The following is an 18,411-nucleotide window of genomic DNA, read 5'->3' on the forward strand; positions in this document are numbered from 1 at the left end:
TTGTAGCTAAAGCACCCGCACATTTGACAAAACTAGTGACTATAAAAACTCCAATACCTCCCCTCATAGAAGGGTCACAAGGAAGGAACGAGCCAGGCAGGGTGCAGCACAGAACCAACGAAACATACAACATTCCTCTAGTTCTTTAATGCTTCCTCCCCGCTACTATCATGACCCCAATTCTACCTTACAAATCCAGCTAGACCAGAGCATGTACACTGGTACAGATAAGAGCTCTTTTTTTTTTTAAATATGGAATGCTTCACGAATGTGCATGTGATCCTTGCTCAGGGGCCATGCTAATCTTGTCTGTATCGTTCCAATTTTAGTATATGTGCTGCCGAAGCGAGCGCCAGGTAAGACTCCCTCTTGACACAGGGAATCCAGGACAGACAAACCCCTCAGGAACAACAATAGGAGTAGCAATGTCATGACAGTAGCGGGAAGGTGGGGGGAGGGAACCTATTACAATGATCCACATATAAACATACCTCCCCCCAAGGGGAATGAATGACAGAAACGTGGGTGAAGGGAGACAGCAGTCAGTTTAAGATATGAAAATAATAATTTATAAATTATCAAGGGTTCGTGAGAGAAGGAGGGTGGGGGAGGGAGGGGGAGAAAAAGAGGAGCTGATACCAAGGGCTCAAGTAGAAAGAAAATGTTTTGAGAATGATGATGGCACCAGATGCACAAGTGTGCTTGACACAATGGATGGATGGATTGTTATAACAGCTGTAGACCCCCCAATAAAATGATTTTTTTTAAAAACTCCAATAGCAACAAAAACAAGAGCAAGTACAGACAAGACCCCATGATGCAAAGGCTCACTGTCACTGGGCAATGACAGCTCTGAGCAGAGCGCACTAGAAGGCTCAAAATGTCAATTAGCGTAGAACTTTAGTCTTACAGGTATATTAATACATATAAGCAGGCTAACAAAAATGATTTGTCATAACTACTAGGATATTTTTCTTTAAAATTAATTTCTACTGAAACATGACACAGGCATTTTATAGACAGCCAAAATGGTCCCTCTGACTGTCACCTGATGTGGTCCCCCCACACTGGCTCTACCCCTGACGGGTACCCTGGGACCAGGGGACATTTTGTTCTCCTGTAGAATCACCAGGAGTCAGAGCTAAAGGCACCTCCCAACAACACCCTGCCACAGCCCAATTTATTCCGATTCTTGGTTGTGGTCCAGATGGTTCCATGGGCAGCCAGGTTGGGAACCCTTCTTGCACAATCCCACAGTCATCTAAAAAGAAGTTACCTGTCAGGGAAGCCACCTTTCCCATTTCTGTGAATCACTGTTTAGTTCATAGTTTCAACTTGGTTCTAGGCAGATCCATAACCTCTGGTGGACTGACTAGTCAATCCAGTGCATAGAGACCTTACGTACAACACTGGCCATATGCACCACAGGGGAGAACCGAGGGCTGCCCGGTCGTGCACCACCATCGGTCTCTGTCCCTCTAAAGCACACGAGACTAAGGCTCGCCATCCTCATTTCTAAAGAGCATTCTGGCTGTACTTCTTCCAACCAAGATATTTTGTTCTGGCAATCCATGGTCTCCTCTGTATTTTTTTCCAATGCCATAATTCAATGGCACCAATTTGGGGTATTATTTTCCTGGTGGGGCTACCTGGTAAGCACTGGACTTCAACGTAGGTGGTTCGAACCCACCAGCTTCTCTAAGGGAGAGAAAAGAGGCCTTTTGTCCCCGTGAAGATTTACATAGTTGGGGGAAGGAGAAGAGAAAGACTCCCACCCAAAGGGACGTACTTTGGAGGTTGTCAAAGGGGGTGGGGAATGGGCTGGATTGTTGACAGGTGTTGACTTGGGTCAAATGGGGGATAGTGGTCCATAGCAGGAGGGGGTGGGGGAAGGAGGGGAGGTCAGGGAGCAAGTGAGGGCTGGCTGGACTGCTGAAGGCTTTGATGAGTGGTTTGGGCTATTAGATGCAGAGTTGATCTGAAATGTAATCCCTCACCTGAGTGACAATAAAAGTTGGTTTAAAAAAAAAAGATTTACATCCTCCAAAATACTGTATAGGGTTTCTACGAGTTGGAATTGACTCCAGGGCAGTAGGCTTTAAAAAAAAATTCATCGTCCAGATTTTTCAGGCAACTGAAGCAATTAAACAAACCATGACTTGGGTTAGGCACACCTTAGTCCTCAGAGTGACCACCTGCATTTCCAACACTTTACAGAAGTCTTTAAAGATTTCCTGATAGGATCTGAAATTGTGTTTGAACAAAAGGCTCATTAGTAGAATTACCGTCCAGTTCAGGCTCCATGTAAAGAGCTTAGAGCCAAACCTCACAGCAAACCCTATGGAGACAGCTACTGACACATTTTCCACATACAAGTTTTTTCTATGGACCATTGCCATTTCAGTAGATTCCAATTCAGAGATGCTGTAGGAGAATTTCCCATAAGGTTTCCAAGATGGTAATCTGTGGCCCTAGAGGGCCACATCTTTCTCCCTAGAGTAGCTGGTGCCACCAAACTGCCGTGGCTGGTTAGCAACGAGTGCTTTAACCACTGCACCAAGACTCAGAAATAAACAAAAAGCTTGTCTGTGCTATTGCTACCAATCTGGAAGGCAGTAGAGCGAAGTTTTGAACCCAGATCTGTTTGTTTTCAGAAATCTGCACCTGTTAGTCTAGGCAGACTAGAGAAACAAATCCACGGACACTCATGTGTGTAGAAGAAGGAGCTTTATATACAAGAGCAACTGAACATGGAGAAAACATCCCAGCCCAGATCACATCCTTAAGTCTGATATTAGCGTATATATCGGATAACAATCTATAAAGTCCTCTTCAGACTCATGAAACACATGCAATGACGCCGAATGCAGGAAGATCACAGGCCAGTGGGTGGGAAATCTTGTGGATCCAGTGGCAGTGTAAGACTTTCCACTGCGCTGGCGTGGGTCTCCCCACGTGGCTAACCCTAGCATAACTCCATGTGCCTTGTCAACAGGAATGTCTTACACGACTCAGCCCAAAATAGAAACCAGAAAGCTGCTAATAACTTCAAAATGGACAGTTTGCCCTTGCTTCCAGTTGTTAAATTTCCAGTTGTTTGGGGGAGCCCAATCAGGTAGCATAGTGGGTACTGGGTACTCAGGCTTCTAATCACAAGGTCAGATGTCAAAAATCACCAGCCACATTCCAGGGGAGAAAAATGGCTTTTCTACTCCTGTTAGGGGTTACAGTCTCAGAAACTCTCAGGAGCAGGTCGACCCGGTCCTGTTTGGTAGAGACTCAGAATAGTCTTGATGGCAGTGAGTTTGAACCTGAGATATATCTAATCCAAATATACTTCTCATAGTCATGATGCTTATTTCACGTTTGCGAAATAGGAACACATGTTGTAGCCATCCAAAAACATTTAGTGTTTCCTATGTTCCTGAAAGTGGTGTAGGCAATGCATCCTCAGGGAACCAAGCAGAGCACTGATCTCATGGAAGGACTTTCATCTAAGAAAGATAATAGTTCAGGGGTGATGCTGGGAGAGTGGAGGGTGAGTGAGTTGGAAAGGGGGACCTAATTACAAGGATCCACATGTGACCTCCTCCCTGGGAGACGGGCGGCACAGAAGGGGGGAAGGGAGACTCCGGATAGGCCAAGATATGACAAAATAACAATCTGTGGATTATCAAGGGCTCATGAGGGAGGGGGCAGCGGGGAGGGAGGGGAAAAAAAAGAGGACCTGATGCAAAGGGCTTAAGTGGAGAGCAAATGCTTTGAAAATGATTAGGGCAAAGAATGTACGGATGTGCTTCATACAATTGATGTATGTATATGTGTGGATTGTGATAAGAGTTGTATGAGCCCCTAATAAAATGTTTTAAAAAAAAGAAAATAGTATTTACGTCACAAGTCAAATGTATCTTTAGATATAAAGTTTTTAAAGTCACTTCCTATGAGTGGATTCTGACTCAGCGATCATCTCTAGAGTTTCTGAGACTACACCTTCATGGGTACAGGCAACCCACCCTCATTGTTCTTCTTGGAAGGGTAGCTGGTGAGTTTGAATCCCTTTAGTCCTCAAACCCTAACCCATAATGGCACCAGGGCGCCTACCAAACTAAACCCAATGCACTCTTCTTGAGCTCATGCCTACTCATAGTGGGCCTGTAGCACAGGGTGCCCTGTGAATTTCCAAGCCTTAATTCTTTACAGTAGAAAGCCTTATCGGTCTCCTAAGCAGCAGCTGGTGGTTCCAAATTGCTGACCTTGCTGTTAGCTGCCCAGTTCTTAACCCCTGCCACCCCACCCCACCCACGGCATTTAGCAAGAGCTAATAAATAAACTATTTAAAAAATAATAAAATAAAATAAACTATTATTACTATGCCCTAGGAACCAAGGTCACTATGTGAATATAATACTAGGGTTGTTTTTTTTGTGCTTTTTCTTAAACTCAAGAGGGCGAGGTTAATCAACAGAATGTCACTTGCCCATGGGGCCAGCCAGAGAACATCTCGAGGTGCTGTCTGCTCTGAGCAAACAAATCAACTAATCTGGCCAGGCGGGGGAGTTGTTCCCGTGGCTAGAGCGAAAGATTGATGATGAGAGAAACGTGGTGTGTCAGTGGTTAGCGTGAGGGACGCGGGGAAGAAGTAGGTTGAAGACGCCTGCGAGCCCAAATTCTGAAAGCTCGTTTCACACGCAACGCCAATGCTCTGTGAATAGTCAAAGATATTCTCGAAGTAAACCACAGTATTTAGGGCGAAACTTCGGGGAAGGGCTTCCCAGCAAAGCTTTGTAGGGCACCAATGACAAAACCGAGGCGTAGAGGCGAAAAGGTCCACAAAATGGAGGACAAGAGGCAAAGAATAGACTCCACAGAAAACGCCAGGGTGGAACCTGACGTAGGTGGGGAAGTCCTGCTAAACTCAGGTCCTCCCTCTCCATTGGCTCGACTCTCACGCCTTTGCCTTTACCATTGGCTACTAGTTCCTTGTCTCGGTCGAAACAGCCAATGATGTAACGTCGTGGGTAAGGCCCGCCCCCTCCTGAGGTAGGTGGAGTCAGAAGAGCGTGAAGCGCCCCAGGCGCACGCGCGAGCGCGCGCTCCGCCGGTTAAAGGCTTGCTGGAGGTGGTGTCACAGTGTATGAATATTGATTACGCACCGCCACGCCGAGCGCCGCCCACCGCGGCCGCCAGACACTGGGAGCTCGCGCTCGGGCTCGCGATGGGGAAGAAGTCCAGGGCGGTCCCCGGCCGCAGGCCCATCCTGCAGCTCTCTCCGCCCGGTCCCAGGAGCGGCACCCCCGGGCGGGACCCGGAACCGGAGCCCGACACCGAACCGGACTCGACGGCGGCGGCCCCCAGTCAGCTCGCCCCGGCGGCGGCGGCGGCTGTGGCGCCAGCCTCGACGACGACTGCGGCGCTGGCCGCCGCGGTCCCGGACGACGCGCCCTCGGAAGGTGAGCGCGCGCGGGGCCCGGGCTTCGGGTCGGGCTGCCTGAAACTCGAGTCCGCGGCTCGGCGAGGTAGGCCTCGCGAGGCGCCCGCGGGCGGAGATCCCTGGGCGGGCTGGGTCTGCATGCGGGCGGCGTGGGGCCTGCGCTGAGGGAAGGCAGCGGTGGGCCCGGGGTGACCGGCCCCGAGGCCCCGCACGGCCCGCCGTCGGTTGGGGGCCTCACGGGCTGAAGGAGTGGGTTTCCGCGCCCGAGGCGCGCGGAGCAGCGGCCCCGGGGTCGCGACTCCACGTCACCGGCGCTTCCCTCGGTTACTCGCCTGAAGTTTATTACGCCCGCCCAGGCGTACCTGCCGGGGCCGGCAGACGGGCCCCCCGGGGCCGACGGGGTCGAGCTCGTGGGTCCCCGCGAGCGAGCGTGGCCCGCCGGGGCCTGAGGGCGACCTGCCAACGCCGCCATCATTTCAGGGGTTAACGTCACGTGGGGGGCTTCCCCGGGGGATGGGGGGGTTCCGCCGGCGCGGGGCCCGCCTCTGGAGGGGGGAAGCAATGCGTGTATGTGGGGTTGGTCCTATTTCTTGTTGTTTTGTTGTTGGTTTGGAGGTGTTGGCGAGACACGGCAGTCAATCCCCTCAGCACAGAGAGAACACACATGTTCGTGTTTGGGCCATTGGCGTTTCATTTCATTTCTTTTTTTAAGAAATAAAACGTTAAGTGATAGAGCCTCCAATAGCCCCAATACTCCCAATCCTTGCCCCCCCCCCATTTTTTCCCCGTCTCAAAACGATGCAAAAGTTGGTGTGTGTCTTTGATGTTTTTACGCGGCATAGGTTGTTTATTTGGGCACTTTCTGTTTGTTCTTTTTGCACAAATGTTACATATGGAGCAGTTTTTGTAGTGCTTAAAGTCGGCGGTTAAAAACCACCAGCTATACTTAAAAAAAAAAAAACCCCGAAAAACCACCAGCTAGAGAAAAGATGAGGCTTTCTGTTTCCCCAAAGAGCTAACAGTCCTGGAACCCCGGTGGCCGGGGCAATTCTACCCGGTCCTACCAGGTCGCTACGAGTTAGAATTGATTTAAATGGCAACGAGTTTGTTTTGGTGCTAATACTTGAGCACCGTGTTTAATTTAGCTGTCGTGCAGTAGTCCATGCAGAGCCCCGGGTTGCGCAGGGGGTTAAGCATCGGAGCTGCCTGCTCCTGTAAAGATGGACAGCCACCGGAGCCCTACACGCCCTACGTAGGGTTGCTGCACACCTGCCTCAGCAGTGAGTTTCTTTTCTTGGATTAGCAGTCCGGTGTCCTCTGGTGGTGTGGTGGATTAAGCGCTGGACGCGGGTTCAAACCTACCAGCGAACTGCCCTGTGGGAGAAAGGCGAGGCTGTCTGACCGTGCAGTCTCAGGTCCCTATAGTGTTACTCTGTCTTATGAGGCGCTGTGAGTCTGAATCCACTCCGCACAGTGTGCCCATAGTATTCCTTGCGCGGTGGGGTGGGTGTTTCACTGCACTGGTGTGCATCTGGGTTGTTTCAGATTTCTCTACTGTGTGAGGCCACGGTGTAATTGATGCCCTTCCTGCCTCTACATTTGTTGGAGTGGAATTAGAGCTTTTCCCGGATGAAATCACTTTAAAATGTTTTGAAGGGCTATTAAAATTTTCATTTTTAAATGCAGTGTTTAGACCCTTTTCATAGGTTAACGTCACTAGGCAGAGGGAAGATTCTAACGAACCATGTTTCTCATCTAATTATCTGGGTCAGTGATGGATCATAAGTCATTTTATTTATTTACTTAAAAATTTTGTTTAAAAAATTCATGCCATGTTTTTAAATTGATGGGCTTTAGGTTTTGAAAGCTCAACTGCAAGGTAGTGTGTCTCTTCTAGTGTGTGTTTCGATTCACAGTCTGACTGCCATTTTCTCTGCTTCTCTTTAGATCCAGATGAGCAGGAAGTGGCCGCTGAGCTTCCTAGAGTGGCAGTTCAGAGCCCTCCCAAACCAGCCATGGCAACCAGGCCCACAGCTGTGAAGGCAACAGGTACTGCAATGGGGATGATGGGGGTGGTCTATTTTGTTCTTCTATATCTGTTCTAGAATATCTGTCGTTAGACTCTAGTTAGGTTTACAAATAGTGGATTGTTGGGTTGAACGAAATCCTTCAGTATTGCTAACTTATATTTTTCCTGCAAAATGGAAATTCAGAATCTGGGTGCAAGGCTTGGTGTATGTGCTTTGACCCTTGTACAATACACTGCTGCTTTTTCTCTGTACCCAAAGTACTTTGTACTACTTTTTATTCTGACGCTGCTTTGTAATTGGTTTTCAGGCCCTCCCACTAGCACTGATCAAGTCCTTTACCTGTACTTATTATGTTCCATTTTTAACATGCCGCCTTAATGGTTACCTAGCAAGTGTTGTAGACCCAAGGATTGCTCATAAGATGAGCAATTTTTAAACATTGAGAGCTATTTGTAGCAGTGGTTTTTGTGGGTAAACCTCCCTTCAAATCATTGCTCTAGCATTTACCCTGAAATGCCATGCAGACAGTTGAGCACTTTGAACCTCTTTCCTGTGAAAATTGGATCTAATATCCCTGAAGTATTTGGGGAGTCATATGGTGTATATGTAAGGTTTTCTGACACATCCTAAGTGCCACGATTAATACAGAATTTTGTATACCAAGTGCTATGTGATTGTAGTAATTCTACTTGTTTATTTTTTTACTCGTTTCTATATAGAATCTTTTAATACTAATTGACACCTAAAATAACAATTCTCTCCTCCCAGTATTTCAGAATTACCTTCAGAACAGCTAGCAGTTTTTATATAAGTTATTTTAAGGAGCCCTGGTGGTGTGCTGGTTAAATGCCTAGTTGTTAACCGTAAGCCTGGCAGTTCAAACCCACTATAACCTGACTGTCTGCTTCTTGACTGGTAGTTCTGTCTGGCTTATGTGGGGTCACCACACAGAGCTTCATTTTGTTTTTAGAGTGGGGGCTAGGTTATTCCATTTAAAGCTCCTAAAAATCCCCTGAGGTAGATGGCATTTAAATGTTCCTAGGAAAAGTTCCTCTGGTTGCTCTGTCACTTACTGCTTCAGGTTTTGATGTACATTGTAACCTCAAACGTTTTCTATGGTTCAGTGCTGTCCTCCACCATAATAATGTTTAAGCTTTATTATTTCCTGTGAAGATCTACTTTGTGCCCGGGAGAGTTTTCCTACTTGGGGAAGATACAGAGGAACAGCAAGAGATCTAAAGTTTCAGCAGGCAGGTGGAGGCACCCCTGGACAGTTCGTTAGATGACTTTCTTGAGCCTCTTCTATGTGCCTGGCATTCCTCTCTGTACTGGGAATATAGACGTGAACAAAGAGTGATACACCTTTCTGCCATTGTGGGGCTTAATGTTCTAATAAAAATTCGATTTAACTCACCTGGTACCAGCATTTTACCAAAAATTCAGAGCCAAGACTAGTGACTTTGATTTATATGTATTTATGATGGTCTCTAAACTATAAGTATTTCTAATATAAAAATACAAGTTTACCATCCAAAAGCTTCATTGAGCTATCAATATTAAATACTAAAGTTAGGGGTGGCGTTGGTGATGGCTTTCCATAAAGAAATGTCCCCTTTTACAGTTGTAGTTTTATTTACTCTTACTGGGAAAATTGACCCACATGCTCCCAAAACAAGAAAAAATTATTTGGAAAAATGAAACATTGTCAAATTAGGAATTGCCTCTTAAAAGTCATTCAGATTTACTTTAATTCATGTTTTGGAAATTAAAGTGAATATTTAGTGTAAGAACTTTCCCCCATACTTAAAAATAAATTAAGAAACATTAATGCATTGAATGTAAACTCACATGATAAATGGAATATTTAGGCTAACATTTAGATGAACCCATTCATGTATGGAATGTATGACAGAGGATTAGATTTTGCTGCTTGATAAATTCGTTCATTTTCCAAATATTGAAAACAATAGGAAAACAAAAACCAGGCTTACTACCATCAAGTTAATGACAACTCTATAAGACAGAATAGAGCTGTCCTTCTGGGTTTCTGACACTGTAATCTTAACAGGAGTCAACAGCCTCACTTTCTACCCTGTAGCTCAAACGACTAGCCGTGGGGTTAGCAGCTCGATGCAGATCCCACTGTACTACCATAGCTCCTCCAGACATTGTCAAATTGAATCAGTAAGAGCTGAAACTACCTAGAATTGTGTATCTTCCTGTTGGAAGAAGAATCTTTGTCTCAAATACTGTGCTCAGTCAGCAGTGTGAGACTTTGTTAGTTGCCATTGAGTAGTCCCCAATTCCCATGTGAGTCCGTGTGTCACAGCAGGGCCCAGGGTGGGGGAGGGGGGAGGAGAGACCTTCTGTCTGCTCCCGCAGATATAAAGCATCAGAAACTCAGTCTAAAGTCACGATGAGTTGGAGTCAATTCAATGGGTTTGAGTTTGGTTTGGTTTGGTTTTTGAATCTTTACGTTAGCATTTCATGTAGCCTCTCCTTTGGGGAACTGCTCCGGGTGCTTGACCTGCCAGCCTTTGGGTTTATTAGCCAATCACCAATCTCTTGAGCTCCCTGGTCTCCTAAATTGCATGATATACAAGGTACTCTTTTTTTGGGGGGGGGGGCAGGAGGAGATAACTGATTTTGGAAAAGGTGGGAGGGGGAATCGATCACAGGATCAACATATAACTCCCTCCCAGGAAGACGAACAACAGAAAAGTGGGTGAAGGGCGACAGGATGATGATTTAAGATATGAAAATAATAATTTATAACTTATCAAGGGTTCATAAGGAAGGGCAGACAGGGGAGGGAGGGAGAATGAGCTGATACAAGTGGCTCAGGAGTTTGAAAATGATGATGGCAGCATATGTACAAATGAGCTTGACACAATGGATGGATGTATGGATTGTGATAAGAGATGTAAGAGCTCCCAATAGTATTTAATGAAGAAAAATAATTACTGATTTTGAGGGCGTGAGAGTATCATATTAACTCTAAATGCTTACTATTGTAACTTATATTTGTCTCAGGGTCTCAATTTTCAAGTTATATTACAGTCTGTAAATAAATTAATTGTAAATTCTTTGGCTAAAGAACATGTTTTGTTTTATAAACGGTTCTTAAAATTGCTGACAGTGTTGGCACTGATGCTGGCTGCTGTCTTGTTTCTAGGCGGTCTTTGTTTGCTGGGGGCGTATGCTGACAGTGACGACGACGAGAGCGATGCCTCAGAAAAACCTGCACAGTCTAAAGAGGCAAACGGCAGTCAGTCAGCTGATATCGACAGTACATTGGCCAACTTCCTAGCGGTTAGCTGTGCTTATGTTTTGGGCTTTAGGGGTTGGGGCTTCTTGGACATCTAGATCTCACATGGCTAGTGTACTTGCCATATCTTCAGGTGTTTCTGTGTCTACTGCCTCCTACTATCCCATCTCTCTGCTTTTCTATAAGTGATCATTATTTCCCACTGTTACTGGGTTTTCCATAATTAATGTACTCATTACTGTTTTCATTCTCAAGGAGATTGATGCCATAACAGCCCCTCAGCCTGCAGCTCCTGTAGGAGCTTCTGCTCCACCTCCCACTCCACCTCGCCCAGAACCCAAGGAACCATCAGCTTCAGCCCTTTCTGCCAATGCTTCAAATGGCACAGACTCGAGCCAAATTTCTGGGTGGCAGTATGACACTCAGTGTTCACTGGCAGGAGGTAAGCTCAAGTCTTCGATTTTTACAGTCACTTCTGTGGTGCTGTAGGAACTGAGGTCCCTAAAAGGCAAGCCCAGGTGCTTTGTCCTTGAGAGGGAGCTGTTGGCCATTTAACCCGCAGCAGATTAAGTTGAATAAATAATAAAGCTTATTCACATGCATTGTTAAACTACCAGTTTGGCTTTTATAAGCCCTGTGTACAAAAGTGACTTGACAAATGTGTGTTGAGAAAATAATTCTTGCTGTTAGAACACTTGGTCTCGGGGTTGCCCCTTGGGACATTCACAGTGTCTGGAGGCATTTTGAGTTGTCATAGCTGGGAGCATGCTCCTGGTAGCTAAGGGATGATGCAGTTATTTGCTGTTAACCATCCCAACCTGCACACAACAGTCCTTCCTAGCAGTAACCTGACCCGAGAAATCTATAGTGCCACAGCTGAGGGACCCGCATGTTAAGTTTGTAGTGTCAGCTTGGAGGAGCTTAGATGAACTGCTAAAAATTACCTCTGTTTTCTTCTAGTTGGAATTGAGATGGGAGATTGGCAAGAAGTCTGGGATGAGAACACAGGATGCTATTACTATTGGAACACGCAAACCAATGAAGTGACTTGGGAATTACCCCAATATCTTGCTACCCAAGTACAAGGGGTGCAACACTACCAGCCCAGGTAAGGATGGGCTCTAAGAGAAGTTGCCTAGAAGGAAATTAGAGACTTGTGTGTTGCTGAAAATGTTTGCCTCTGTGGCTCTAACAAAATATATATATTTGTAGTTCTGTAGCAAGTGCTGAAGCTGGCTTTGTGGTAGCTACAGACATAATTACAAAGGAGAAAACCGGTTCTGTGTCCAGTAGTAAAAGTGGACTGGCCATATCCAAGCGAGAGGTCAAAAAGGTCAGTGTCATAAACTTAATTTGCATGCATCATTTCAGATCTCACCTTTCAGTGTGGTTCTGGGTACTAGCCTGGAAACTGCAGCTGCTTTATACAACAAGGGTGTGAACTAGGCTTAATTCTGTTTCTTAAGGTTTCACTACTTATTTCTATTCATTATTTTGCGAAGATAGCAGTTATCAAGTCCATAAGTTTGGAGGAGCACTAGGTTTCCCAGACGCCCCTTTGGTTCTTGTGAAGGGTGCTTGGGCAGCCCAGCAGTCAAAGCTATTAATTAGATCTCGCCACTACTTCACAGAGATTAGTTTTATCATTTTAGCATTCGGTATTTTAAGTTTTTTTTTTTGAATCATTTTATTGGGGACTCGTACAACTCATCACAATCTATACATACATCCATTGTGTGAAGCACTTTTGTATATTTGTTGCCATTATCTTCTCAAAACATTTGCTCTCTGCTTGAGCTCTTGGTATCAGCTCATTTTTTCCCTCTCCCTCCCTACTCCACCTCCCTCATGAACCCTTGATAATTTATAAATTATTATTATTATTATTATTTTGTCATATCTTATACTGTCTGACGTCTCCCTTCACCCACTTTTCTGTTGGCCATCCCCCAGGGAGGAGGTTATATGTAGATCCTTGTAATCGGTTCCCCCCTTCCACCCCACCCTGCCTCCACAACTTTTTTTTTCATGCCAGCTTCTGAGTTTTCTTTTTTTTAATTTAAATCATTTTATTAGGGGCTAATGCAACTCTTTTTTTTAAAAAAAATAAATCATCTTATTGGGGCTCATACAACCCTTATCACAATCGATAAATACATCAATTGAGTAAAGCACCCTTATAAGGATACACGAGAGAACAGATCTCAGCTAGATGGCCGCTTGTTTACCTTCAAGCCTTTAAGACCCCAGATGCTATACCTTTTGATCGCCGGGCAACTTTTTTTTTTTTTAATGCCAAGATTAACCACCTTAAAAATGAAAATCTGTTAGTGCAACTTGAACATTTCTTGTACCACTACAAAGCACTTTTAGAATAGTTTCATCTTCACAACTTTTAGAGATAAGGCACAAGTATTCTGTTAAAAGGAAATAAACACTTCGCATAATCACACGCATCACCACGTATTTCATTTTATAACTCTTCACTTGACTCAAAATCACTTTCACAGCAAGCCTGTGAGCGTGTCTCAGTTTATAAATAGGGAAAGTTAAGATTTATCCACTTGTGTTCAGCTGATAAAATTGTGGCCTAATTTAGATCTACTTCTATTTGTTACTAGCCTGCCTTTTGACATCCTGCTTATAGTTGGAAGTAGGAGAAGGGGAAGTCCTTGGGTCTTGTCCAGCAGAGTAACAGTGTGAGAGAAGCTGTGCAAGCATGCGTGTTAATCCAGCGGAAAAGTGAAGTGGTCCGACATAATTCAGTGACAGAAAAACCCAGTCAGTGTTAGCAGGAGCAACTGAGTGAATGTAAGTGCTGGTGATAATAAGATGGAATTACTCTTTTTAGGAGGTGAATGAAGGAATTCAAGCTCTCGCAAATAATGAAGAGGAGAAGAAAGGAGTGGCAGCGTCCCTGCTTGCCCCTTTATTGCCAGAGGGAATAAAAGAGGAAGAAGAAAGATGGAGAAGAAAAGTAATTTGTAAAGAAGCAGAGCCTGTGTCTGAGGTGAAGGAAGCAAGCACAACAGGAGAAGCAGCAGCAGCGATAGCACTGAAGCCACAGGACATGGTGGTGGACAGTGTGGAAGACCCTTCTCCAGAGGACCTTTGCAGCGTTGTTCAGTCTGGAGAAAGCGAGGAGGAGGAAGAGCAGGATACCCTTGAGCTGGAGCTGGTTTTAGAAAGGAAAAAGGTGAGGTTTCGAAGGTTTACTACATCGCAAAATAGGCTTTTTCCCCTCAGTGTGGATCTACTAAGGACTGTTGCGTGCAAGTTACCCCACTGTTGGGATTCTTGTTTTCCTTTCCTTCCATTTAGATGCATTTAAAACTGAAATGAAACATCACTTAGAAAACTTTAGTTCTTTTGGTCCATGAATTGGTAATCTAAACTATAAAGCCTGATATTGTTCTTATTTAAAAACATAGTGAGTAATGAAACATTAATTTGTTAACAAATATGCATAGTTAGTGCTTGGTGACAACTTGGTTTTTAATCTAAACTGCAAAGTGAACACTGTATTGTTTCCAAAGGTAATTTCATGTGTTTTCCGTTAAAAAGATGCCCACAGGAAATTTTCCTGACACGATTTGGTCTTTACCCATTTTCTGTATCTTTCTCTCCAAACAAATATGTCTGTTCTTCTCTTAAAAGAACCGTACACACAAGGGGACTTTGAAAAGTTCATTGAAAATGGAAATCTACTGGATTTTTTCCTATAAATTTGCAACTCGCTCAAGAACTCACTGCCATGGAATTGATGTCAGACTCACAACAACCTTACATGACAGGGCACAGCTGCACAAGGGTTTCCAAAGGCTGATTTTCCTGAGGAGAGAGAGGCTGGTGGTTTCGTGCTGCTGACTGCAGGTTGCACCCCTAAACACAGCCACTATGCCACCGGTGTTTACAGCCTTGTCGTATAAGGCTGGCCGTGGCACACGTAGAGCCTGTGCTTTGGATCACATTTCCCAGTTTAGTCATAGCTGACAAAGCAAAGCCAGGAGGGACTGGAATATAAAACACAGGTCCCTAGAAGGGGAAGAGTTGCTGATTGTAGCCCTGAAGTAGAGGCTTAGAAGAAGCCTAGCATGTCTCCTTGAATGGAGCTTGGTGTGGAAGACTAGATCATTCCCAGAAATGGAAAGCAACACATCTTCAAAGTTGTGTGGTCTGCCACCATCTTTGAGTAGGGCATCATTTCTTCAGGCACTGCTCATCAGATTAGAAAGCATCCTGCCCTTGTTTTCTCAGACGGACATTCCATTTCTAACAGGTGTTGACTTGGAATTTTCTCCAGTCAGGCATCCATATTTTGTAAATTCTAATCTGCCCTGGTTTTGCCATCACTGAACCAGGAAAAACCTGTTCAATGTCCTGTGTAGAGAATATGAGTATTTTCTTCAAGCTTTTAACTCATAAAAATGTTGAAAATAGTGTTATGGAACCATTCTACCTTGGAGGTACAATCAATGACTAAGCTCTTTGCTACTAGCCAGAGATGGTCACTTTTAACCCATCAGCTCCTTTGCAAGAGAAAGCTCTTCTGCCTCGGTAAATGTGTACTGCCTTCAAAACTCTGGGTCAGTTCCACGCTGTCCTGTAGGACCAGAATGAGTTAGAGTCCATTTAACAGGTTTGGTTTGCTTGATTAAAGCTATAAAGAAAACCAACCCACCCATTACCATCAAATTAATTACAATTTGTGGTGACCCCTTCTGGCAGAGTAGGCGGTTCCATGGAGCAGTCTTGACTAGACTCTTTATGTATTTGTCTGTGTGTCTGTTTTCTCCAGTCTATCCTCCTCAAGTCAGTAGTCATTAACTGTGATCATGAGTTATCTTTTATTGAGTAGCTGCAAAGTAGGAAGTGTAATACTCTACTGAAAGAAATTCTTCCTGCCTTTAAACTTTAAAGGATTTTATTTTAAGAACGTGGTCATGCTTACCATTCTTGCTATGCAATTATTATTTTAAATAGTTTTTGCAATTATTTAAACTAATGTGGATACAGTTTACAAAACTGATTTTATTATGCTATTGCTTATAGGCAGAGCTTCGAGCCTTGGAGGAAGGAGATGGTAGTGTGTCAGGGTCCAGCCCACGATCTGATGTCAGCCAGCCAGCATCTCAAGATGGAATGCGTAGACTTATGTCTAAAAGAGGAAAGTGGAAGATGTTTGTTAGAGCTGCCAGTCCAGAATCCACCAGCCGAAGTTCTAGCAAAACTGGACGGGATACTCCAGAAAATGGAGAAATTGGTAACTCATGCTTTCCTAAACTTTATGGTTTAAAAATATAGTGGGAAAGCCCACCTTTCCCTTTTCAGTTGCCTCTTCAATAAAGAGTAGGCAGCGCTTTGATTCCTTGGGGGAAGTGCTTCCATTCTGTGCCATATTACACTTCACCTCTGGTGGGGGAGAGAAGTTAAGAGTCTGAGAAACTGGCCTACATTGGGTCATGTATGCCCAAATGAGTGGGAATTCCTTTAATCTGTATAAGGACTGGGCTTTCTTTTGCTCACTTTTGTCACTTGGTAAGCAAGTTGACCAGCCCAATCTCATCTTCTGCTCTCTTTGTGCACGTCTCTCAGCTACTGGTTGGGTGGGGAGGCAGTTTGGCCCTATTATAAGGACCCAGGTTTTCTCCTTTCAGGGTTAGGTAGGAGAGACCCTGCTGCATTTTTCTAGTCTCTATCTGAGAGAGTTGTGAAAAAAAAAACCTTCCATTTTAATCTTCACCTAACCTAAATCTGTAGTGAGAAAATAGCAGTAAGACCAAACACCTATCAGAAAAGACTTTATGTGGCTCATGATTTTAAAAACGTCTGCATGTGATAAATGAATTCAAACAAACTTGTTTGGATTTTTTTTTCTTTTAATGGAGAACATCCTTCACTTTCATACTTAATATTGTCTACACTTGAAGTGTTTACTTTTGTCTTAAAATACATTTATTTTTCCTTTTAAATGGGTGTTCTTGTAGACCTTTTCCTTTATATGTGCATATAAAAGGTTTTTTTTTGCCGTAGACGAGCTTGTACTGCATATTATTAAAGAACATTCTTACCACTTAATGTGTTTTGGAAATAATTTCAAAAAGAAAGGAAATGAAAATAAGAAAGTCATTTCATTGTTTTATTTTTTTCTCTATCAGCTTCACTACTGTGCAGAGACCTTGATGTAGTTTTTGTTTTGTTTTTCCTCTGTCAAACCTAGGACTTTACAAAGAACTCCTTTCTTGGTAGGCTAATTATAATAATGGAAGTGTTTTAAATTTCAGCAGGCTTTCTATTTGGAGGTAGCTCTGTGAAGGGAACAAGGAGTTAAGGTGATTTGGAATTTATTGTAACAAATTCAGTTCCTCATAGTGTCTTATAGTGAAAATTAAAATAATTTCCTTTAAAAAAATCCTGCACTTTTATTAACAAAAACCTACCAGCCACTCCAATACCCATCAGCAGAATGGTTACATAGGTTGTGTGTGCTTCCATTGGAATGTTGGCACAACAGTGAAAAGTGGGTGAGCCATAGTTCCATGTATTATCAGGATAACTATAAAAATAATGTAGAACAAAAAAGTAATAGAATACATGTTAATGTTCTCTATGTCAATTGGAAAATAAGTGAAATATTGGACATCAAAACTGCATGTGAGGTACTAGTGTGCTTTTAAGTTGGATTTTACTTGATTATTCGTTTTGCTTAAACGATTAAACACTTGTTACACTGCAGTAAAAATGTAAGCATCCAAATATATATATTTATTAATTTTTTTTTAGTGCTGTCACTACATTATAGATTGCGAGTTGCTTGGTCAAGTTCAATGTGCTAGAAGATCCCACCTTACTGCCTACCCAAATATTCAAGTCTTTTTTTTTTTAAATCATTTTATTAGGGGCTCATACAACTCTTATCAAAATCCATACATCAATTGTGTAAAGCACATTTGTACATTCATTGCCATCATCATTCTCAAAACATTTGCTCTCCACTTAAGTCCCTGGCATCAGCTCCTCATTGTCCTCATCCCTTCCCCGCCTCATGAACCCTTGATAATTTATGTTATTATTTTGTCATATCTTGCACTATCCGATGTCTTCCTTCACCCACTTTTCTGTTGTCTGTCCCCCGGGGTGGAGGTTATATGTAGATCCTATAATCACCTCTCCCTTTCTACCCCACTCTCTCTCAACCTTCCCAGTATCACCACTCTCACCAGTGGTCCCTAAGGGATCATTCATCCTACATTCCCTGTATTTCTTGTTTCTATCCGTACTAGTGTACATCTTATGGTCTAGACAGATTTGTAAGGTAGAATTGGGATCATGATGGGTGGGGGGCTGGGGAGCATTTAGGAACTAGAGGAAAATTGTATGTTTCATTGTTGCTATATCACACCCTGACTGGCTCGTCTTCTCCCCGAGACCTCGCCGAGATCCTTCTGTAAGGGGTTGTCCAGTGGTCTATACAAATGGGCTTTGGGTCTCCACTCCACACTACCCCCCTCATTCACCATGATGAGATTTTTTGTTCTACTGATAACTGATCCCTTCGACTCCTTATGATCTCGAAGGCTGGTGTGCGTCTTCCATGTGGGCTTTGTTGCTTCTGTGTTAGGTGGCTGCTTGTTTATCTTCAAGTCTTTAAGACCCCAGACGCTTGATCTTTTGATAGCCGG

The 18,411-nt window shown here is 43.9% G+C and overlaps 1 protein-coding gene and 1 non-coding gene across 3 annotated transcripts in view; one reads left to right on the forward strand and one right to left on the reverse strand.

Annotated features, from left to right (window-relative positions):
• Positions 1-246: 246 nt before the first annotated feature.
• Positions 247-353, reverse strand: LOC142447498 (U6 spliceosomal RNA). Its single transcript, XR_012784196.1, has one exon. It is a non-coding gene; the product is annotated as a U6 spliceosomal RNA (small nuclear RNA).
• Positions 354-5,132: 4,779 nt separating this feature from the next.
• Positions 5,133-18,411, forward strand: part of FNBP4 (formin binding protein 4) — a 33,809-nt gene continuing 20,530 nt past the window's right edge. The window contains exons 1-8 of one of the 2 annotated variants that reach the window (XR_012783923.1): positions 5,133-5,450; positions 7,379-7,480; positions 10,637-10,773; positions 10,985-11,171; positions 11,690-11,837; positions 11,942-12,062; positions 13,581-13,925; positions 15,782-15,992. Coding sequence is in view for 1 of the 2 variants with exons in the window: in XM_075545711.1 (XP_075401826.1) it covers positions 5,135-5,450; positions 7,379-7,480; positions 10,637-10,773; positions 10,985-11,171; positions 11,690-11,837; positions 11,942-12,062; positions 13,581-13,925; positions 15,782-15,992 (1,567 nt within the window). In the remaining variant the exon portion in view is untranslated. The remainder of the gene's footprint in view (positions 5,451-7,378; positions 7,481-10,636; positions 10,774-10,984; positions 11,172-11,689; positions 11,838-11,941; positions 12,063-13,580; positions 13,926-15,781; positions 15,993-18,411) is intronic. The other variant, XM_075545711.1, reaches the window with a different exon arrangement.

The sequence above is a fragment of the Tenrec ecaudatus genome, chromosome 4 (assembly GCF_050624435.1).
Source record: "Tenrec ecaudatus isolate mTenEca1 chromosome 4, mTenEca1.hap1, whole genome shotgun sequence".
NCBI classification, from domain to species: Eukaryota; Metazoa; Chordata; class Mammalia; order Afrosoricida; family Tenrecidae; genus Tenrec; species Tenrec ecaudatus.